The following is a 24,671-nucleotide window of genomic DNA, read 5'->3' as shown; positions in this document are numbered from 1 at the left end:
ATTGAGTAATTCGTAATGATCATGAACGACACGAACACCGATTACCTCTTAATGATTTTGTTAAATTATTTTTGGCACTTATCGCTAAACTCGACCCATCTCTGCCAAATTTATTTACGATTTCTGGTTTCTTGCGTTGCACAAGTTAGAAAAAGTTGGGAGGGCAAGGAGATACACCCGGTACATCATACTGTTGCGTAAGCATCAACGCATTGGCAAAATCGCTGTTACCATAATACGACAAGATCTTTCTTGATGATTCTAGCTTGATAGGCGAACGTTCCACATTACCTGATTTACCAGTAATTGGCTACTCACCGCATAAAAAAATACTTGTACATTCGAGTTTGCTTTTATAATTGAATAACACTGTCAGATCCTGGCTAAATAATTTTTGTGTTTAACGACTCTAGGTTTGAGATTTGGCATTAATCGAATTGATAAATCTGCCGAGGAAACGGTCCTTTGTCTCGTTTTCACTAATAACTTTTCTCATGACAAAATAAAACCACATTGCCCAAATAAAACGTTTATTTTCCCTAATAACAGTAAAGTTTATATTTAGGGTTGTCGAGAAAATTGTCCTGTGGCGATGGGGATTACTTAATTTATCTTCATTGCAAACATGCACTTTGATATTAACACTGATTGACGTACAGATAAAATTGTTGCACTCACAAAAACCTTGTTTGACCTATCCCACTAGTGTTTCAAGCATAACAAAAATGCATCGAGCCATTAAATGTTGCAAAATATAGCCGGTTTTACATAATTAATCGAAAGAAAAATATAAAAGTGCGTTTTCGACAACTCTAAAGTTACATTAATATTGTTGAGTGTATTATAGATATCAACTGTTATCGACCTTATCAGAATATCCACATTGTAATATGGGAGTATAAATAAAATTTATTAACAATTCCAGCAACAGTATCGGTTTTATGAAGTTTTGTACCATCCGAAAACTTGTATTATTAATAATTTAAACAACACATTATTGCAACCGTGATTTTCGAAATTGTGATTTTTGAATTTACCCGCTTTTGGACAAAATTCGATGTTGGCGACATCTGCTAGTCCGGGGAATTACTTGAACACCTGACAAAATGAAATCTGCAGTGCAACAATGCGTCGGTAATGTAGAAATCGCTTTTTTTACAACTGTCAATTGGTTCTAGAAAACAATCATAGACGGAATATCACCTAAAATGCGTCAAAAAGGACATATTCCTCCATCATAAAAATAACAACAAACCCAATAATAGAACAGAATCGCAATTTTCCTCGAAAAAATGGCACACACGCCGCCTGAAACCGATTCAAAATTTAATGAATTTTACACAGAGGTGAGTGTCATTATGTGAATGTGTATGCAACTGACTTCATTTGGCCCACTTTTTAGGTGAAAGAAATAGAAAAACGAGATTCAGTCCTTACTCCAAAACAACAAATAGACAGATTATTGCGTCCGGGTTCGACATATTTCAATTTAAATCCCTTTGAAGTGTTACAAGTAGAACCAGAAACTACTATTGAGGATATAAAGAAACAGTACCGCAGACTGTCATTTCTGGTGCACCCTGACAAAAATCAAAATGATGCTGATAGAGCTCAACAAGCATTTGAGGCAGTTAATAAAGCCTGGAAAACTCTGGAGAGTGATGAGACCAGGAAAAAGTGCTTGGATATTATTGAAGAAGCTAAGGGTAGAACAGACTTGATGGTGAGCATTTTTGCAAAATTTGTAGTACAGTTGGCTAGGCTTTAGCGTTTACTTTCTAATTTGCGTTATTAAGATGAGACAATTTTGTATTGAAAATGTTTGTAGCTTGCCGAGAAGCGAAAGAAATGTAAAAAAGAAGGAAAGGACAGAATCCCAGAGGATGATCCTGATAAATACAAACATGCCGTTTATGTTCTCACAATGAAACTATTTGCAGATATGGAAAGGAAACGACGTGACTTAGCAGAAAGAGATCAAGAAGAAAGAAAAAGGAAAAGGGAACAAGAAATTGAAGAAGAGGAAAACATCAAAGCGCAAAGAGAATGGCAGAAAAATTTCGAGGTATTATTAGATTTGCTCTTGTTGTGATCTGAATTACAAGCAAATTTAATTGCAGGAATCGCGGCAAAACAGAGTTGAAAGTTGGCAGTCGTTTCAAGCCAATTCTAAATCCAAGAAGACAAAGGCGAGCAAAAAGATCAAGATGTTCAAACCTCCGAAAAACAAGCCCGAATCTAGATAATTCAATATCCATTTCATCATGTAGATATAGTTCACCTATTATGTAATTCATTTGTGTTGTAAGAGTATTTTTGTTATGTATTAAAAACACATAGCTACTTATGTGTTTGTAAAATTACAAAAAGATCATATTTTATACTAAAATATTTTGTAGGAATTACTTTATTTTTAAAATACATGAATATGTACGAGTATACAAGTTAAGACGTCAGTTTTTACACCTTTTGGAGAGTTTTTACAGTGTATTAAGTCATAGTAAGATAGGTTAGTACTGTCCTAAATGTCCACTTCACAGTAATGTATCAAGACAGGTTTCTGCATTGTTGTAACAGTTCGAGGCTCTCTGCGTACTCGGAGCTCACTACGGTCGTTTTTTGTGGTTAATTTTTTCCCAGTTTCAGACGTTTAGGCAAAAAAAATGACATCACGGTACAAAACATCTATTTATTTATGTAATATGAAAATATATCAGTTTGTTAGAATTGGTTACCTATATTAAGGTATACATTAAATAACTAGTAAAAAATTTACTTACATCATAAAAATGATTAAACATTTTAAACCCATGTACAAATTTGGAAAAAACTAAATAAAGAAAAACGCTTTGTTACAAAAACCCTAGATATGTCAGTGTTATTGAGTATTTTGTTATGATGTACGAGTATCCAAACTTGGTCTGAGCGATAGACACCCTTCCACCCAAAAATTTGGCCTCTCTAGCATACTCTTCCACAAAGTAAGCTCTTTTCCGGTCGCATCCATCCAGTCGACGGATTTGCCGTAATGTTTACCTAAGAGAAAAAAAACAGAATGTAATTTTGATCTCGATTTGTTCCGTTGCCACTACCTGTGCCCAACGAAAATCGTACACCACCTAGGAACTCGTTACTCGCTAATCGATCGTGATCCCACACCGTCAGTTCCAAACACCGTTCGGCCAATTCCTGAAGTGTGACATCATCGTAGATAAATGTGTAATTCCAAACTGGATTAACAGTTCTTTTCGCCACCGGAGTTTTCTGCTTGGAACTTCGTCCTTTATCAGGCAGAAGATAACTGTAAAATAATTCGTTAGAATACCGGTTATCTCGTTTTTGAAAATTTATTTAAATGTATGCGAACTGTTCGTTCTTGGGCTTTGTACCTTTTGCAGAAGGGATCCGACGTTCCGTTTGCTTTGACCGCCGTCAAACTCTTCGCCTCCTTGACCAGAACGTGCAGAGTGCCTCGCGAGCGCTTTCCTTTCTTGTGAACCGTCATATCTGGAGGCACAAATTTCAGACACACAATGATATCACCTTTGAATGATAACATGTCGTCGAAAGGCTCGGTCTGAAACTGAAATCGTTAACATACACTAGAGCTCCCGAAGCAATCACGCACCCTCTCCTGAAGATTATACCACACGGGAGTAGGATCATCAAAAACTTTATTTTCTAAAGTCATCATGACCTCTCCCAAGAAGTCGTTTCGACCGAACATGTCCGAGTGCCAGACCGTCAACCACAACGTCCGCGTTTCCAACCCGTTCAACGAAATGTGGAACTTGAGGGTCTCGTCGAAGACGGGATTCAGGGTGTGTTTCTTGACTTTCGTTTTTCGTTTTCCGCTTTTCGATTTGTCGGGCAGTAAATACACTTTAACGTAGGGATCGGAGCGATTTCGTTTTGCGTCGACCGGCGCCAAATCCTTGCACTGCTTGATGTGGATCTCCAGAGCTCTGGCTTTGTAATTGTACTGAAGACCGAATTCCACCTGGCCTCGGACGGCAACGGTGCCGTATCTTCCTTCGCCCGCCCCGGAGTACACGCTGGCCATGGAATCTGACCTCAACTGCGACAAATAACAATCATTTTTATTAGTATTAGCATGTCTTGAACCTAAATAGTTTTCGATATTTTACGTCTTCCGCTATAAATGGTTTGTAAAATTGAAAAGAAGCCCCACAAAAACAGAGTCTATTCCATCCTCAATTTAAAATTGTAACGTACACAGCAAAAACGGTACAGACAAGTAAACGGTTTAGCAAAAAACTACCCGAGTGAAAAAGGGGATGCTTACTCCAAGACTCGAGAGGCTGCTGCGTGTTTGGTGCATCACGACGAGCCTATCTATGTCATCGTCTGCGTTAACGTTGGGCCAATCCTGGCTGGGAACGGATGCGGTTCCTCTCCTGGAACTGGGAGCAACGGGACTAGGAGTAGCGCTCTTGCTCCCATTCCGCGAAGCGAGCATGGGTGATGAGTGTGCCTCTGATATACTGACATCATCTGCAACATGAGTATGTAAAATTACGGCTAATAGGGATAATAACAGTTATTACGGTGAAAAGGTGGACAGGTGATACGTTTAAGATAAATTTAAATAACAGCAATCACTCTCGACAGCAGGAAAAAACAGGTAGAAAGGTTGTCTATTGTGAATATGCGGAGCGACATTTAATAAGCCAATAAAATTGCCGGTGCTAAACGAGTTATGTAAATTTGAATGCTGCACTAACAATATAGATTATCGATCTAGAATATACAAAAATCCGCAATGAATGCGAGTGTCAAGAATAAAAATCTCCTGCGTAACGTAAAATGGCGTTGTGTAACATCGTCGTATTATGCAGATCTTTCCAGATTTTTTTCCGAACCACCCACGAAATCCGCCGCCAGAACGAAGGACGGAGCGTTACAATAGCTATCGTTACTTCTGGAGAAAGTGAGTACGGTTCTTTGTTTTCCGCACCAGAAACGCTCTGAGAACTCCGTGAACTATTGTACCTCCGATTTAATAACAGTACAGTTGGAGTCATGATCTAGAAATCGATATAATTCACAATATATAGGTGGATTGACGTTTTAACTGCTTATGTCTTCTGTTTATATAACAACGTTAACATTTGCTGATTTATCGTTATGAAACTTTCAGCGAATGCCTTCGTTATCTTGTATTAAAAAATATCCAACCGACAGTGCAGTGTCGAGTTTACCCCCTCCAAGGGGTCGTACAAAGCAAACAGTACGTAATACATCTTGTTCAATTAATGTAATTGGCTATTCCACGAAATGGATACCCATTTTGAGACATATCTCTGGGCACTAACATTGTTGTTTAATTTTCCGTTTGCTGTTAGCAAATCTACCACTCTCGCATATATGTAGTTCGAAAAGTTTCGACCTCCATTTTAGTTTTCAGTTTATCAACGCAACGTCAAACAATTTATCGTATTTACTCATTTTATTTTTATTCTATAGATAACTTTCATTTTATTTTTGACCCAGTAATATTTTACTCCTTTTTATATTTGCACTCATGACTCATTACGCACAATAGTTAGGTAATATTCTCGGTCACGTGGCACCGATTTTAGATTTAGAAACATGTAGGTATTTATCTATAGTAAAAACGTTTTAGATGTGGATTGTCAAACTCGAGGTCGCTTAAAATTTAAGATTGAACTGTACTTTAGGGAGAAATCTGTCATAAATTCCAAACAAAATATCTTATAAGCGCGCCTAGTTACTTTTTCTGATAGTGCCAACTTAACGACAAGTCCACAATCCACATCTAAAATGTACCGACCATAGATTATTATTATTATTATTATTAAAAAGATGCCGTCTATAAAATGTAGCGTGGACTTATTGTTAGTAGGCATTATAATAAAATGGAACACGATGTAAAATTCACGATGACTGCATCACATTTACAAAAAAAGATAAGTATTTTATATATAGGTCAGGATCTGCATAATGTTTAATGTTAATAAAATGCAAAGAAAGTTTAGTCATATTGCTTGAAATGTTTTAATTGAAGGCGATTATGGTAATGACGGACTGTGGTGAGCTGTTCATTAAAAAAAAAGATGTTTTATAATAATTAATGTCTGCGTCCTACGTGTAGTGACACACTAGTAAAGTTTTCACTCATATTCAACAGTTAAAAAATCAACAACAACAAATAGTAATTTATTACACTACAACAACTTTTGTTCATTGAATGGTCAAGTCAACAGATTACGACATTTACTTTATTCTTAATGACAGTCATGTCCTAATCGTTTCTAACTTCACGTTTTGTTTAAGCATAAATCATATTAGGAGACGTACAATAGAAGACTAATGAAACTGCATTCAACATGTTCACTTTCAGCACAGTTGCGAAATGGGGCTAAGACGCGCTATCTAATTGCAAATGGCGGCGGCCTGGGCGAAACCTAGTTCTAGTTGCAATTACGTTTGTGACGTACTTGAAGTTCAAGTTAAGATTAATTTAATCTAATTACACACGATTGATAAAGTTTTGTAGTTTGTTCAGTCTTTTTGTACATCGTAACAAACGTCTTTCGCTAGACCACCTCGTCATGATTTTATCAGTTTATAAATAAGAATTTATTATGCATTGACATTTCAAAAATGCTTTGTTTTTGTTTAATAGCGTACACTTCGTTTGTGCGTACTTCTTTTTATTTGGCCTTCAACAGTTTATTAACACCGTCAGGTAGGTATTGTTCCATATGGGAAGGCAATTAATTACCCACCCATTAAATATCGTAATAATGAACGCTGAAAAGCAAGGTTTCCTAAATTTATTGAAATGTGAATAATCTTCATCGGCTACAATGTAACATTTTGGACATTATATATTTGTACAATCGTTATTCTTTAGAGTGAGAATAACGTGCTCAAGTGAGTGGAAAATTCGAAATATTGTTCAAACGTTACCGACTTTCCGAGTTTATTACTGAAAGCCCGTCAAACTCGCGGCTTTTGAACCTCCGTCGTGCAAAACATCATGTATTTATTATTTGCATAACAATAAGTTTGAATGTGTTTTCGGTAAAAATGATTCAACAAGGCGGTCGTTCTAAACGAAGGCTTAAGCGTGCAGAAATAAATTATGTACTTATGTAAAAAATCGCAACAAGGCCAAATGGGCTACATAAATTATTAATTTTTCTTTATAAATCAATAATAATGTATTAATTTAAATCTATTTTAATTTGTGAAGTCATCATTGTAAAAACTCAAGGTTTACGTGTACAAATCTACATTTTATTGGTCAGTTTCACTACAACCGAACACGCACCGAATTGCAATAGAAAATTACATCATACTTACTTCTCGATCTGAAGAAGCGCAAGCGGTTAATGAAACTTTCAATTTAATTTTTTAATTTAAGAAAAAAAACAACTCGGATCCAATTAATATTTTGGGAAATGTACCTGTCACTGTAATGAAAATATCTGAGCATTCCTTGCGGCAAATCAATGTTTCCTTTTCATCCGCGACTGTAGCTCTTGTGGTCTCGGTTGTGCTACAACATTCGAGGACCATTTTGCTTTCGACGGCTTGTTTTCTTCCGAACACGAAAAAACCACTGCGATTTTCTTTGGGAGTGGACTGGGATATTTGCAAGCCCTGAATCGTAACAAAGAATGTATCCATTTGTGTGGACCTTAATCACGAACGTGCGATTAAAACCCACTGGGAACGTTCGTGCGAGTAGAAGTTAATTCTGTTTGATTAAGCGGTACCTGTGCAGTTCGACAAAAGCGATACTTTCACGGTACTTAGAGGGTGGAAACCTGAAGAGATTCCACGAACGTGTCCATACCTGTGCGTACTTCACCATCGCGAATTCGATATCGTCCGAAACGGTTTCTTGCGAGCCGCACAGTTTCCAGCAATTGCAGCAAAACCAATTCTTTCCGCTATCGGCCGATTCATTCTCGCTAATTTCTTGAATTTTTTCCTGCGCGTTGCTGGAGTTCTTATTATCGAACGTCGAATAAGTTGACTCATCTTTCACCTTGTAACTAACTAAACGTGCCATGTTTTTCTTTAATGATGATCGCAGCCTTATCCGTAACCAACATAATTAACAGCGCTACTAAAACCGACTGATTAGGTTCATTAGACAGAAAGCTCCAGATTACTAAATTCCGGTAAAGTTTCCGGTGATAACTCAGCACGAGGTTTCAATGCGGCCTGAAAGCGTCTCTATCGATAATTCAATGAAACGGCGGTAATTCATTGGATTATTAACCAGCAACGGAAACACTACAAATGCCTCCCTTCGAACACGCATTTAACAAATAAAAATAACGCCAGATGGACCTTTCTTCGACTCCGAGAATAAAGTTTCCTGCCATTTATCATTTCCCCCACAGTTAATTCAATTTTTGTTATTGTTATTATCAAGATCGATCGCTTTGTCAGTAGTTTGTGTTCGAAAAACCATAAATCAACCATTTGCACTATTTCAGAAGACCATCTGGGTGTCAACAGTTTATTAATAAGCGCCACATACTTAGCGTTCTACAACCACTGATGCTTCACATGTAAGACGAAAATTAACAAATTAGAAAATATTCCGAGGTCATTGGAGGGCTAAAACATAAATTAATTCGAAACGAGGTGAAAAACGTCGGTTGCTTCATGTTCCAGGTTTAATTATAATTATACAGGTGAAAACCTGCAAGTGGAGTGAGCTTTCCATTTATTTTAATACACCTAACTGCTCGCCAGCAATTTTCTTGAAAATATAAATAATCGCAGGAAAAGTCTGAATCAGAGCAGAAAATGAAGCGCGTACTGAATGCATAATACTATTTTTCTCATGCACTTGCGTTTAATCAACAGAATTGAAGAGATAACATCTGGATTGACGTTTAAACAAAAGAAAAGGTAAAGCTGCGGTTTAATATTTTTTACTTCCAAGTGGCACGTCATGAAATTTTCAAATTGGAGCTGGACGTAATTGGTCGCATATTATCTGATTGAGAATTATATAATTGAGAGTAATTGCAGGGAGTGTTCCCAATTGATAGCCAAGTGAAACATAAGTCGTACTAATGGCACGACATTAGTAAATTACAACCAATGCATCCTGCGTCGGTTGGTATTAGCGAAGAAAATAAAAATGAGGTTAGATTAATTGGGTGATAAACTTGCGGCTTCTATTAGGTGCCATTTCCTATAGCAATCTACCGGATATCATCGAAACATTCATCTTTAAATTATAATGTGCTACACTTTCGGTCTGGGGGGAATGATATCGATGATTTTTGCATTAATTTAATCTCAAGGGTTTTTCGGATTTAACCTTTCGTTGCCAAAATTTCAGCTCTGTTTCCTAAATAAATATCCGCTTTATCTCAAAGGGATTCTAAAGCGATGTAAACACACAAGTGCTATCGGCCGATATTTACTCCACTAACAGTGGTAGATAACAATTCTGTAATGGTGGAATAAATCGAATTGCACAACGTCACATTTTATTTTTGTTTATTTGTAACGAGACTTGTTGTAATCGATACAAACTAGTCGATGTATTTTGATACTGAACCTCAACCTCCTGTCGAATCCTCGAGGGGCTAGTACTGATAACATTTGTTTTTCATCCAAACTGTGCTATTTATGAGGCTATCTCCTATAATTCTGTTTTATTACAACGAAACAGTGTTGGTGGATGTGAGTTTTAGAAGATTAATTTTTAATTAAACTTATCAGTTTCTCCTGTATACTAGCAGAACTTTCGTAGCACTTATTCACTTGGTTAGATGCCTGTTAAATGTATTAAAATATTATTTCTCAATTAAAACATTTCATAACGGTCTGACGCGAAGATTAATTTTCGTTGAATTGTGTTACTGTGTCGTGCTAACGTTGCGTGTAAAATAATAGTTGTATTGCACTTTGACACACCTGTAGCTGTATTTTGGTGTAATTTAAGTGGAAATATATGCAAACCGTGTCGTGTGATGTTAATGTTGTAATAACTGTTAATTTTTGGGTTTGTATTTCGAGTACAAAAAGAATGTCTTGTTGAAACACGAAAGGTTCATCCCTCGAACAAATACTTGAACATATTCGCAAACCCTGAGAATTCCGCCTGTCTGATTCCGATAACGTATCTATCAGAATCACCCACATAATGTTTTAAAGGTGAAAGCGTGATTCAATACCGCCGGAGAAATAACGATTCGGCTTAAACATGTTCCAAACTTTACCATCAGAGGTGCAAACAAACGTTGGAGGAATCTCACGCCACTCTTCGTGGATTACAGAAAACATAGACGGATATTCCATTTCGCAATAAATTTGGGACAATGCCTAATAAAACCTTCAGTTTATGAGCCAATTAACTAGTTTTATCTAGTCATTTAACTGTGACATATCATTATAGCGTGAATCGGAAAGTGTTACATCTAACAAAAAGATTTTCATTCATGTTATTTCAAGTGACATTCTTTTCTCCTTAATATGTACAATGTGTTGCACTAGCGTGTCTCTGATAATTAATGACTTCGAATTACGGTTATTATTAATTTACGGAACACCTTTTGGGCGTATCCTGTACGTCTGGGAGACATAGATTGTGTTTCGTATGACATACTCTATATTCCCACATCCAACATCAAACCAATGCAAAATATTACTTGTGGAAAGAAGTGAAAGTTGTCTATGGGACGGCGGAGATAAAGTGCAAAATTGAGGCGAATCCGGGTCAAGGACTTTAAAATTTGATGATTATGAAAAATTGTTGATGTAGGTTTTGGTACGCGAAGAACTGACACAGAAGTGGCGACGTGCCACCGTTTCTAGACCAGTAAAACTACCGCATTTTCACACGGAGTATTGATGTTTGATACGAGTCAGGCAATTATGAATGATTCTTGGGAATTTTCTCCCAGCGATCTATCTAACTTTTTATCTATTGGTCCTATAACTATAGAAGTTGGAATACGCTAGACACTACTCGACTCGCTACCTCGCCTTTCTAATTACACCATTGCAATTCGTGTATCTGTTCTTAGATTATTAGTAAAGTAAAGAAACAGGAAAAATAGTTTCAAAAAATGACCATAGTGACAGATATTAAATTAGCAATATACAATGATAATAATCGGCCAAACACTAGTAGCTGTCTAGTGTCTTGTGTTTGCCAAGGTCAAAATCCATGACCACTTTTTCTGCTTTAAAAAAAAATCGAACTACATAATTACATCTTCGTATAATTGATTGAAGTAGGTACAGTACTACAATTATGTTTCTGTAGTTTTGTTGGAGAGTAGACGTAGAACATAAACATTACTGCAATATTGGAATGTGCCATCAACTTAAATAATTATTGACGTGGCAAAGAAAATACAAGTTAGTAAAACAATTGAATATTATCCTCACTTGCCAGAAGAAGAAAACGTTCTCCTTTATTTGTTCCCAAGTCTGTGCTTGATTACGACTGTTTAATTTTTCGGAAGAGTTAGAAGAATAGAACAGCATTTTTCTTCTGACACTTATAATTGATTTCATATAAATGTTCATCAAGTGAGCTGTGCATTTGTAAAAGCACCTTTAATTTAGTTACTTTACAAAAGTCACATTTATGAAGGTCATGTCCAATAAATCTTTATTTGGTAAAAATACAAAGACAAAAACAAATAAGAATTACTTTAATTTAATCAGTAAAAAGACGTAACATTGCTTTTGAAATCAGCAATGTTAAAATGGACAAAAACTGCAGAGAGCAAGCAACTTTGAAAATCAAAGTCACTAGCTTTAGCTTTAATACCAACAGAAAATTAGATTTTCATGGTTTGCTTAGATGCACATTTATATGAAATTGAGTATAGACGTCTACGTCTTTTCTGAAGCTGCTTACAGATTAGTTTCACTTTACATAAAGAAGTAGTAAATCACGTTAAGGTAGCGCAGATTCGGTCAGAGTAAAGAAAAATTTACTCAAAATTGATTTTTTACCAGTTCAGAAGAACAAACCATTACTCTTTATTAGCAGTAGTAAACGTCTCCATAAAGGTAGAACATTTGAGAAAAGCATAACATAATTACATTTTACTAGGAGCAATTACGTATGGTTAATTGGCCATTTATGAATGGCTCCAGTATAATGGGCAATAATTGCTCTACGAAATGTATTATTTTCAAACTTGTTTCATTAAAGTCGAACATTGAAGTTAGTGGGACGATTTTGATTACGTTACCATTATTACATTCTCTATTTTGTCACATATTCCCACGTGAACAAATCTGGCAACAGAACAACGGATTGGACAAGGTTTTCTAACATAACGTTCACTGTCATGTGTACGTAGTTTATTAAAATTATAGCAGCACAGCACAAACCATCAAGAAGGTTAAAATATTAACAAACCTTGAACCTTACCGAAATATTGTAACTAAATTAGGTAGTGCCACAGAAACACCTGATATTTTACTCATTCGAAAAAAGGATTACAGCCCAATTTCAACCCAAATAGTGGCAATTATGGCTTGTTTCAACATCTAAAATTAATAATACGTTGCGAATCTCAACTGGAAAGAAAACCCAACCGCTGTAATTTTCGAAGAAATCCACTACCAATCTCCAAGTGAAAGAAATTCGTCGCTTTGTTTTGAATAATTCAGACGAACCAATTAAACGTTCGATCTGATCGATACTGTAGGTGTAGGATAGGGTACTTGACCCATTAAAAATGCCAACAGGACACACCTCCTGATGTCAGGAGACATTTGCTTCTCTATTTCGGCAGGCGCAGTTACAAGACCTTCAGCTGCTGCCAACGATTCAAAGTCAACAACGATGGCCAATGTTAAATGACTAATAACTGCTACAATAGTTGTAGGAAGGGATGACAATGGTAATGGTGCCAAAAACAGAAACGGAATGGTTATTCCTGGTGGATAAAAACAGCCAATAAAGCAGCACGGTACTTTCACAAAACATTACAGCAACTTGACATTTCAAGCGTTGACCCCGAAGTTACACGTTTTAATTGTTTGTATCTACGTGTTACGTTATATTACTTTGAGAAATGCTCTAACCAGTCTTGTATTGTTATTTCGGCGCAGTACCAAAAAACTCAGCGGAAAATTTGCACGATTCTAAAAGATGTTCAGGTTTCTGTAGTCGGCTAAAACGAGGATGGTGTCAATCACTCTTGATACGGCAGAAAAAAAATAAAGAGACATTAAAGCGGTACTATAATTGGAACTATGTATGTGCAAGTTTTTTGATAAATATCTACGGTTTCCAGAGGTCAATTCGAGATGACTTCATCAAATTACTCACGGTGTAAAATTCCAAACACGGAGTAGAAGTTTTCTAACAAGCTGTTCAATTTGATTTAAATTTGACTGATGTATTGTAAGTTTTCATTTGCAAGGATGCGCCTGAATTGGTTTGCATGCGTAATTTAATTACTCACCGGTCTAAATGGTGAGCGGAGGTGCGTGTGGTATTTTAAGTATATGCAACAAGTAGGTGAAGATGAAATCATAAATAATAATCAATGCTGTAAGACAGTTTATGTTTTGTCAATACGAAAATGAATTAATCATAAGGTTTAATGTACAACAATTGGGCTCGTATATGGCACGGTCATATTGGAATTGATTATAGAGGAATGCGTTGTAAACAAAGCCAACACACTTTCATTCAACAATTGACAGAAACCAACCGTGAAAAATTGATTTTAATAACTTGAATTCCTCTCTTTTGAGCTGAGGTAAATTTTGGATAGAGAAAATTTGATCGGTAAAAATTGTTGGCGTTCCATAACTCGCTTGGCGAAGTTTAGCGTGAAGTTGAGAAAGACCTAAAACTGCTTTCCACCTGGTGCAGGATAGGTACGCACAAACTGTGACAAAACAGTACAACCATAAACAACTGACTCACCACTAGGAACATTATGTTGTTGAGATCGTCGACCGCGGCGCTGGTGCGTCGGCTGCAGTCCAGGTGCGGACACAGCGCGCTTAGGAACCGTGGTGATAAGCCTACTGAACCCTGGTGGCCTATACCTGGCACTTTTGGCATTGGGCGGTAGGAAATGGTACATGCTTTGTGCTTTTTGCATGCTGGTGGACGGGGTGTTGGTCGGAAGCCGGGGTAAAGAGTTGGTGGTGGGGGCGCCGCTTTGCAAACTCCTCGGCAGAGTCGACCTGCTCTCGATGTCTTCGTCTTCGTCATCCTCCTCGCCGTCCGCCGACCCGCCCGAACCGCAAGTGGCATCCGGAACGCTCGAGCGTCGTCTGGTGGGTCTGGTGGCCGAAGCCACCCACAGTTTGTCCTCACTGTTAGCACCTCCTATGCTGCCGCAACTCCGCACCCTGTCCAACTGCTCTCGGCTCAGACTCTTTTGGCTGAAGAGATCTCCGGCAGATCTGCGTTTGGCGGCGATGGCCAACGCAGAAGCCGACGCGGAGCCTTCGCCCCCGAGCAGAGACAGTTTATTGCGAGAATCGGTCGCCAACAAGGCCGATTCGAAACTACCGCGCCAACTAAATCGTTCACAGTCACTGATTTCGCGTTCTTCGGCGATGTCCGACACACCACTGCTAGATTGATGATGCGTTCTCGATTCGCCGACCAAGAGGTCGTGGGATCGACTCCTCGGCAGCAGATTGTAAGGAGGCAAAGTGTCCTCGAGATTGCCCAGCGTGTCCGGCAAATTACTATCGGAAGTGCTGTCGTCGTCTTCCGTGGTGGTCGTCGACGCCGAAGACAATTTCTGTTGCAACCGGCGATGGTAATGACGGGTCTTCGGACTGTTGCTTGCGTGACTTTCTCCACTGGACACTTCATGCATCAAGGCAACCAATCTACTTCCTATATGATGCATGACCTTGGCAATTAACGGTGGTGAGTTATGCGGAGTGTAAGACACTTTGTTGTCGGAGCTATCGCCAGTTGCCATCTTCTCAATAGACGCCACTAATTTTTGGTAAACGAACGCAGTCTCTCGATTTAAACCGTGCGATTCGTCCACGATTCCTCCATCACCTTCATCTCCTTCGTCATCAACTCCGTTATCAAACTTGTTGATGATCTGTTTACAACTATCGGAAATCTGCTGTTGCAAAGCCGACTTGGTAGTAGTACCTTCCAGATCAGAACTAGTATAATCAGAAGAATCGTACGAGTCACTCCACGTGTCTTCACTACTTAAATACTCTACGATCTCGCGAACTTGATCATCTCGAATACCAGGAACAGTTTTCATCAGCCTTGTTAATTCGTTTTCGAAGTACACTAATTGTGGGGGTTTACACCGATTTTTAACACGAGGACTAGGAACTGGTTTTGGTGAAGCGCGTGAATTCAACGTCGGGGTTGTGGGTTTGGAAGACGAGTTGCACTGAGAATTGGCCACCATTGTTTTGAAAAACTGTCTCATTTTGCACATCATTAAATTCGTTTCCTCATCAGAACTCCAGTTGTTAAAACTGTCCTTTCTTGTCAAAGACGTTGCCGGAGGTGTCGACAGGGGTGTGAATTTTCCGTCGATCTTCTTTTCTTCCGTAATATTTTCCAGTTCTAATTTTAACTCATGTTTACTGTTATTTGGCAGTTCAGGAGTACTATTTTCACGTTGCTCTTTTAATAAGTCGTCGCAGCTGCCGATAAAGCCGCTATCTCTACTTTGTTGATTTTTATTAGTTGTTAAATTTGATGGTAACGATAAGATTTCCGGTTGCGGTGTTTTATGTCCCTCTTCATCTTCGTCGGACCCGTTTTCCAATTCGTTAACTTCTTGCGTTGTTTCTAGACCCCGCGATTCATCGATCGAATTCGAGCTTTTCTGCTTTTTACCCTTCTTTCGTTTGACGGTGTCGAATTGACCGTCTGATTTTTCGAAATTGTTCGATTCGTCGTACGTGTCAGAATCGGAACTCGACGAGTTTTCTGAATTTTGTACTTCAGTCGATTGATCGTTTCCGGACAAGTCTGGATTCGCTAATAAATTATCTAACGAGGAGGAATGAGATCTACCCGTACCGCGGGCTCTAACAAGTCTCTTACGTCGCTGTTCCGGACTAGGTCTTCCTTCACTATCACTGCCGACGCTACCATCGGAATCTCTTCGTTCCGCCGTAAAACCCATAAACCCGTGCAGGAAGTACTTTTCCAAGCGGGAAGACGCCAATTCGGCCAAATCTGAACCGTCATTCTGCTGTTGTGGTTCTTCTGGACCACCCAGAGAGTCCAACCCTTCGCTGCATATGCTGCTCGTTTCCGAACAAACATCTTCCCGCGTGGACGTGATCGATTGTGTCGTGCCGTCTCCTAGTCGGAAGAAAAAGTACTTCTCTAGGTCTGTGGCTAAAGTGGGTTTTTGGTCTTTATTGGTTAACGACTGTTCTACTTCGCTTTCTTCGCAGCTTTCTTCGACTATTGTGTGTAACGTAAAATCTATCGCCGAACGATGATATCCTCGTAACTCGTCTTCTTGATCGATCGCTGCGGAACAGGTCAGAGTGACTTCTTCTCCGGATGTGGAGTCGTCAGTTGGCGAGTTGGAGTCGAAGTCGTCGTCCTCGTCGTGACTTAGATTTTCCACCCAGGAATCATCGTCTGCTAGGCCCTCTTCGAAAGCTGAAAGAGTCTCGCCTCCAGTTATCACCGTAACGCTCTCTCCACGTTGGCTCTGATTATCTGGAAGCAAAAGCGTGACTGCATTGCTAACCAGCATGACGATTTCTTTGTTTTCAAAGTGGTTAGATCTACGATTGCAATGTTAGTGGAGGATGATGTGAGGTGGAGGTTCTATTACTAGTAACACTGCTTACCAGCTGGTCGTCCATCGCTAAAATCGTGGTCTTTTTCCTGCCAGTTGGTATGCCTGACAATGACGTCATTGTCGGCGACGAGGGTGGTGGTGTCTGACGTAACGACGCTCACTTGCTGGTAGGAAGGGGCAGGTTCCTGGGTTATCATGACGAGGCTAGTGTAACGAGCGGCATGGCGTGATATACAAACGTCCGGTTCTCCAGTGACTAGCGCACCTGCCCGCTCACCGTCGCCGCGCGTGTTCAGCGGCTCCCCCACTACGTTAACGGGTTCGCCAGACCGGATCCCCGCGCTGCTTTTCCATTCACCGGCTATCGATACGGTGTGGTCATTGCCTGGCGACACTTCCGATTTTACTTCCACCGGGTCGGATTTGGCCGCTTCGGCGACGTCCTCCGTGCCGTCGTCGGTGTAACTCCGGACTTGCTCCACGTCGCTGGAGTTGAGAGATTCAGCGCTGACGTCCGACAAGCCCGGGCTCGACGATACGTAGTCGCTTTCTTTGATCTTCATCGCTATCACCTTCTGTAGGCTTTGCGAAACCTCGCTAGTGAATTCATCGGGAGGCTTGGATCGTTCCTCGCTGTTTATTTTTAGATTATCACAGTTAGATACGTTATCGTTATCTCCGATTGAACTGTTTTTGTCCGTTATTTCTTCAGATTTTTTTTCGATTTCGGGATCTTCGACGGTCGCCTGACCGTTACCTTCGTAGACTACATCTTCGCTCAGGTGTTTAATGTTGGTCAGTATTACCGTACAGTCCATCTCCGTGTCGGTGTCGTTGTCTGATGTATCGGTGTCGCTGCTGGAGGAGCTCTCGTTGGACGAGGAGGAGAGGTTTTTGTTGACGACGAAAGTGCGCGAGAAACGTTTAGGTTTTTGGTCCGCCACCGTTCCTGTGTCGTCGCTGTCGGTGTCAGCCGAGCCCGATGAAGACATGTCATCTTCACGAACGGAACTGTGAGAGTGGCGACCGTCATCTTCGTCGCAATCACTGGTCACATTGCTGCTGGGCAGAGCGTCGTCGCTCTCCCGACTGTCACCCCCGTTCACTGTATACACCCGATGCACACGTGGCTTTCGGTTATCATCATCTTCGTCACCGTCATCGCTGTCACTGCTCTCGCACGACGAAGCCGACGAAGACGCGCACCTCGTCTCGGCTTCCACATATCCCGACACTTCACCTTCACACACCTCGGCACAGTTCACTTGTTCGATCTTGTCTTCGCCACCGGCCGCAGCTCCGGGAGGGTCTTCCTCGGCGGTAGTTTGCTGAGTGGCCGGGTCGCTTCGCTCGGAGACCGTTGGCATACTGGCATCGCTTTCCGGTCCGCACTCGCCACCGCGAAGAACGGAGTGCAGCGATCCGGACTCACCTGCGTTTATCAGAGGCCAGATAAGGGCGGCCTGACTCATGTACGCCAGCAGATTGCGCGGCAAGACTCGCAATCTGGGACTGACGTTCTGGTCCGGTCCGTAGAGCACGACGGCTTCCTGGGGCGTCCACGGCACGGGGAAGGGGATCGGCACGGGGACCGGTATCGGTATGAACTGCGTGGGCGCTCCACAGCTCTGGCATGGTTGTCGTTGGGGGGCGTCGACTCCGTCCGGCTGGTGCACGCACTGCAAGGCTACTTCGTCCATAACGCGCTCATTTCGCAGCTCCAGGATCTCGTCGTCGCGGGAGCGGGTGAAGCCATCGGAAGAGGCCGGCGAGTCCAGCCGGGTGTTGTCCTCGTCGGTGCCGGTGTCCGACTCGCGGGACCTGCGGTACACCAGCGGCGAACCCAAGGGGGATTCGATGACGCGCCGGTAGACGCGCGGAGAGCCGAAAGGGGAGCTCCAATTCAACACCGGTCGGGCGCCACTGCCCGGCTCGAAGTAGTCCCAGTCGCACTCGTCGATCGGAAAACTGGAGGCGGTGGAGGAGCTGTCGTTGTCGTCGACGTCCTCCTCTTTGGAGGAGCTGTCGGAACTTATGAACACTAACTTGTAATCGTCTCCTTCGGGGAGAAGGATGTCGAAGAGTTCGGTCTCGGGACCCCTGCGCCAACCTGAGCACGATACACACTCTCAGAATACATTCAACAGTCTAGAGTCGGCGGCCTCCACCACAAGCGCTCGGATCGAGCGCCCACTTGCACATGGGCGCTTGTTATGGACATATGCAGATAGCCAGTACTCGCACACCTCCATAATGTTATTCTGATACATTTTTACTTTTACGTACCCTCCTCCGATTGCATCTACCCAAGATGTTTAGAAACGGTCCGCTGTTTAAGCATGCGCATCAGACATCCAACACCAATTAGATTACAAGAAGCTGAGATGTGAGTATCAATGCTATCGTGAGAAATGAGTTACACATAAAGAGCATGCACCCCCGCACAGATTCGGTGAAAAGGTTATTCGACTCTACCTTTCAAGAAGAAAATGCTTATTTTGTTGCCACCATTGCGTGTTCTTTCCAGACAATCTAACTCTTAAATATGCAGTAATGCAGTTCATTTAAAAAAAAATACAACGCTTTCAGATAGAATAATAAACAAAATGTATTAGTTTCGTTAATGGACACGGATTTTATCATATGGTTTATGAGGCATTGTTTCAAGAAAATGAAAATACGTAGGTAATAATTAATAACATCTGTGGACAACGATTTTTCCTTCATTTTAAATAATGTTTCGGAATTGTTGAAAGGACGTAACCAGTACAATGAAAGCTTTTCTTGGTGTAAAATACAAAGAAAATGGTGCAAATACACAAATGAAAAGATAAAATAATAAAAGGCGTGTGAATCATGAAGATGTGTAAATCCCATAATGATCTTGTCCCAAAAAGCGTAGGAAAAAATAGTAGTTTAATTTTAAATTATAACGATCATCAACTTCTTTTGGTTTAATATTTTTCATAAATAAAAATCGCAAAAAATGATGTTTTTTTAAATATTTGCTTGTCTTTTATTAACCTCAATGCTCAAGAAATCTACTCGTACCGTCGTTGACCAAAATAAAATAGGACAAAGTGTTACCTTAGACAGTTTCACAATTCAAAGATTTGTGTAGTATGTATGTGTCTCAGATTACAACTTGATTTGACTTGACGATTGATATACAAAAAGTTAGGTTGTGTTTTTTACTTGTCATCTCGTCACTGTCACTATGTTCAATTGAATGATTGTGAGTTTTTGAAATATCGTCGAATGATGACACTTATCAGAATTGTTTTTTTATTTTTGACACTTTTGTTTCCTAAGAGATGGATTTCACAAAAATATCAAATTACACAATCGAAATTTACTTTATCCTATTTTATTTTGGTCAACGACTGTACATACAGCGTACCTATTTCACCAGTGATAATGAGGCCGACGGAATTGATAATGCAACCCGCAATACATTTCCAAACTTAACGTGGATTTTTGTTTTTTGATTTAAAAAGCATGGTTAGCTGTGTAGTTTCGTAAATTTTGAGATAAACGTTATTCGCTTGGCTAAATGAAATTGTGAAAAAACGAAGCGTTTTTGGTAAAATGTCTCTTGTCTGCATAAACGCGTAACGGCAGAAGCATTTTTATTACATTCGCCACAAATCAGAATTATGTCTGTTTTCTCATCGCTGGAAAACATTTTAATCGCCATGTTTTACCTTTTTCGTAAATGTCAGTTATGACAAAAAATGATTGGAAAAAAGGCCATCGTGGATTCATAATTTCATTTTAAAACAATACCTTAAAAAATAGCTGTTAACTTTGGAAATGTATTGTGGGTAGTATTTTCAATTCCACCGGGCTCATTTCACTCGTGTACATATTTATCACGTGAAAAAAGTGGAACTTGCTTATTAATTGATGCAGCCAGTTATACACCGCCGCACTAGTTTTCAGTTGAAGCGTCTTGCGGCCGTAAATATTATAATACGCGTTCTATTTTAAGAAATAAATTACATTATTTCTTTTATTTTTTGTCATATGTAAAAGCTTTTAGCTTTTACAATCTGTCTGGAATATAAGCGTATAGTAGATCTCCTTAAAAGCTTTTTCTTTAAGAATGCTGGAATTTTCAAGGAATTTTCTTTTGAGAGAAAGGTAATAATTGAAACATAATACCTAAGTTTAACAATGTTCAATTATTAAAGTAAAACAAGTAAAACGAAAACAATAAGAAGTTTAAGTCGAAGAGTTAGAATTTTTAATGAGAAAAGAATATTATAGATCGTTATTTACAAACAGCTCGACTTACATAGAATTTCTCGATTTGAAAATTTCAAAACAATACTCGTAATGCATTGTGAAACATAAATACATAATACGCCTAACATATTATAACCGTTAATAGATTCAATGACAAATATATCATCTCATTATTGGAGTACATTATGCAAAAAATATTTAAAAAATTCAAGGGAGGGAAGGGAATGTTACTTTAATAATTGACGTATAGAATCGATTAAAATGAACCCTGAATGTATGTTTTTATTAATCTTATTGTATGTAAAGGTTTTATAATAAAATCTGGCGATTCATAATTTATTTTCTGAATTAGTATAATTTGCTATAATTTTCTACTAAAACAAATATCGGGCCTTCAAATAAATATATATTTAGAGTAGGGGTAGGCGACATTCTAATTCTTTTAACAGTGTAAAGTAATTTTTGTAGATAACCAATTATTCTTCGGAGTTACTCAGGTTAGATAGTAAGCTTTTTCCCAATTTCACATTGTCATATTCCGTGGAGGGGGAATAGGGAGAATGCACTACAAAAATTAAAAATATTTTCTAACCTATTTTTATTTCGTTAAAATGTCAGACTTTTCTTGTGTCATTTTCTACGCTGGAAAAATGTTGCAAACAATTGAATTTCCATAGGTTGCTCTAAATATAAATTTATTTGAAGGCCCGTTATGTAGGTATTTGCAAATAAATCAATAAAACTCTATTGGAATGTATTTTGTGTTGCATAATCAGAGAAAGAAAAACTCGCTTGTTGCAGAATTTCGTATGTAATTTAATTTTATACTTAAACTATCCCTACTTTTTCTGTCAAGTTAACAAAAGATTTAAGTGTTGACAGATACTCGTTAAAAAACTAAAAAACTATTTATTTACTAGTTTCGCAAGTTTAGTTGTTGCGAAATATTCTTCCGAGAAATTACTAACAATAAAATGTTATTCTTTACACAAATACATATATCTTCCGCTTTGTTATCCAGTAAAAATATTCTTTGGTGTTTGCTTAAGACACATATTTTGGTCTTATTTATTCTAGGATTTTCGAGAGTATTTCTGTAGTTGCACGTTCAAAAGCCAAAAAGTACAACTTCTATACAGAAGTTTATTAACGCAATTGAGGAATTAATTAGTACGATTAAATATGCAAAAGTTCGAACAGCCTTTCTTGCTTCAAAATCTCAGATTAGTACTTACCATATGATAACAAAAAATACTATCAAAGTTATAGTAATTGTTCACTTTAGCTACTTCTGGAATTTTCGCGTTTTCTCTGGCTAGGTAGCCTCAGGGCGTCCTCCTAGATCGTTTCCCACCATTCAAACCTTGTGCAAATGCCTTTTTTCTCTCTTGTTGTGTTTCAAGGTCGCGCTAGTAGGTATAACTAAAGGGCAAGGAAAATTCATTTTCACAAGGTTTAAGTGGTGGAGAACGATGTAGGAGGACGCCCTGAGGCTGCCTAGCCAGAAAAAACTGGAAACATCCAGAAGTAGCTAAAGTGAACAATGACCAAAGCTATCTATGAAAAACGCAAGTCAGTATCTTGACTAAATTCTTATCTGAAATGTCATTACTGTCATTTAATAATTTTTAAGCACTAAACAATAATATTGTGTATTTTATAGTTTCCACAAGATGGTTTTTACTTCAGATTATAAAGGAATTTATGATTGAATCCCATTTTGTAATGGGCAAATGGCAGCTCTGTAACAAGATTTACAAAAAAATTGCACGAATTAATCGAAGACACTGAATTGTGTTTTTCATAGGTGACTTCCATGGTATTTATTTTTATCATCTGATAGGCATAAATATCGCAACCGCATATTTAGTTCAATGTTGCAAATTAGTCAAATTATAACAACGTGCAATTATAGGAGTGTAAATTTGGAAGAATTTGTCATTTCTACGTATAGATACCTACATTAATAATTAATTAAATCCTACATTGTTCTGGCTTCGACTTTGTCGAAATTTTTGTTATGCAACTATTTTTTAGTTACACAATTAAAACCTCTTAAGTCTACGTCATATTCATATTTATTTACATGCCTAAAATGTGTTAGTAAAAAAAGAGAAAATAGAAGAGAGATTGATTAATGATGAATGAAATGTATCACTGCAGATGGTAATGAATCGCTAGACACTTCACAAGCCAAACTGATTTGGATATAACTAGGTAAAAATCTGCCCTTGTCACACGCTAATTGAAAGGAGATAAATGATACACATAAGTGTATATCATAATTAATTTATAGGAATATTAGCGAGCACGTACCGTGTGCGTACATGCGAATATTCTCCATTGTTAGGGTTACTAAAACGATTTTATGATTATTCAGACCCGCGGTAATTCATTACAAATTCGATTATCTGATTATTGAAAAGGTTTTGTTAATAACACACAACTCTGCAGAGACGAAAAGCGAAACGTTGTATATGTTAACATGAAAAGCGATGCTTTATCTTAGACAACAATGCAAGCGCTATTGTCCCCAAACACCCCACCACCGTTGAATATAATTACAAAGTTGGTATTGAGCCGATGTTCAGATACATTTTCCGTCCGGAAACTACTCTGTATTCGAAGTAAATAAAACAGCAATCCCAGAGGAAGCAGAATGAATGAATCTGACGCAAGGACTCACCTGTATCAACCGCCGGTATTTTCCTCATATCTTGACGTCGTCTCCGCACTGTCACTTTCCGGAATACTGTGCCGCTCAACGGTTCGATATCGCAAAGTTCCACAGGAGTTGTTTCTTCCTTGGCAAAATGGACTTCCGGCGTGGAAACTTCCTCGGCGTTGTCTTCTCTTTTCGATTTGGGACTTAGAGAAACTCTCCTCTGTCCCTTGGACTCTTCGTTCGAGTTGTTCGCCACGTTGCTGTCAAAACTGACACGCTTTTCCACAGTGTTTGCCTTGTCGCATTTCTTTGCAACATTCTTATTCACATCTTCGCCTTCGCTCTTGCCGTCTTTATCCGTATTTTCTGGCATTTCATTTTTCGTCTGCTGCGATTTTCGACGGGGCGATGACTTGCTGGACTTCTGAGAGCTCTGTTTGTTCTCGCCTAAACGCATTAAAGGATTTACGCGGGCCGGTCGTTTCGTCACGTTATCCGTTGGATCGGCGTTCGTGCTTGATTTAAGGGGTGAGTTCGGTCGTTCGTTGTAAACGTCTTCAGAGTGGGTGCGACGACATGCTGGGTGCAATCTCGATGGAGAGACGTTCCGCTCGTTGGATCGTTCTTGAGGCTCGCTGTTGGCTTTGTGGAGGGCCAGCGATGGGTAATTGTTGATGTCTTGGCCTCGCGGCAGGCTATTGTACGGCCGCAGCTCCGGAGAACCCCTCAGCGCCGTCCACCGAGGAGTTGGATCTAAAAATTACATTTTTCTTAGTGGTACCCTTGACACTCATACATTTTGGCGTGTCAACAGTTCTTGCCGTTAATTCTCTCTACATAATCCATCGTAGGCTGTACCACATAAACTAGGAAACCAAAATAAGTTGTTAATCTTATTTAATTAACCGTAATTAAGGTGTGTCAGAATAGTGCAATAACCTGCCATAATAATAAAAAACAAAAATGATGCAACAATCTAG

The 24,671-nt window shown here is 39.2% G+C and overlaps 2 protein-coding genes across 7 annotated transcripts in view; one reads left to right on the top strand and one right to left on the bottom strand.

The window, feature by feature from the left end:
• The first annotated feature begins 1,149 nt into the window (after positions 1 to 1,149).
• LOC138134915 (dnaJ homolog subfamily C member 8) lies at positions 1,150 to 2,866 on the top strand. Its single transcript, XM_069053510.1, has 4 exons — positions 1,150 to 1,346; positions 1,403 to 1,723; positions 1,829 to 2,065; positions 2,121 to 2,866. The coding sequence occupies exons 1-4, from the start codon at positions 1,293 to 1,295 to the stop codon at positions 2,244 to 2,246; spliced, it is 738 nt and encodes a 245-aa protein (XP_068909611.1). The 5' UTR covers positions 1,150 to 1,292; the 3' UTR covers positions 2,247 to 2,866.
• btsz (bitesize) overlaps positions 2,670 to 24,671 on the bottom strand; it is a 46,201-nt gene continuing 24,199 nt past the window's right edge. For 3 of the 6 annotated variants that reach the window (XM_069053502.1, XM_069053506.1, XM_069053507.1), the window contains 8 exons: positions 23,713 to 24,444; positions 16,828 to 18,888; positions 13,934 to 16,693; positions 4,307 to 4,515; positions 3,629 to 4,078; positions 3,390 to 3,583; positions 3,090 to 3,301; positions 2,670 to 3,036 (listed from right to left, as the gene is read on the bottom strand). In XM_069053502.1, coding sequence (XP_068909603.1) covers positions 2,894 to 3,036; positions 3,090 to 3,301; positions 3,390 to 3,583; positions 3,629 to 4,078; positions 4,307 to 4,515; positions 13,934 to 16,693; positions 16,828 to 18,888; positions 23,713 to 24,444 — 6,761 coding nt within the window. In that variant the 3' untranslated portion in view covers positions 2,670 to 2,893. The remainder of the gene's footprint in view (positions 3,037 to 3,089; positions 3,302 to 3,389; positions 3,584 to 3,628; positions 4,079 to 4,306; positions 4,516 to 13,933; positions 16,694 to 16,827; positions 18,889 to 23,712; positions 24,445 to 24,671) is intronic. The other 3 variants (XM_069053504.1, XM_069053503.1, XM_069053505.1) reach the window with 3 other exon arrangements.

Source organism: Tenebrio molitor, chromosome 7 (assembly GCF_963966145.1).
Source record: "Tenebrio molitor chromosome 7, icTenMoli1.1, whole genome shotgun sequence".
In the NCBI taxonomy this organism is placed as follows: domain Eukaryota; kingdom Metazoa; phylum Arthropoda; class Insecta; order Coleoptera; family Tenebrionidae; genus Tenebrio; species Tenebrio molitor.
The sequence above is the reverse complement of the archived record's forward strand: the minus strand, read 5'-3'. Positions and strand labels throughout refer to the sequence as shown.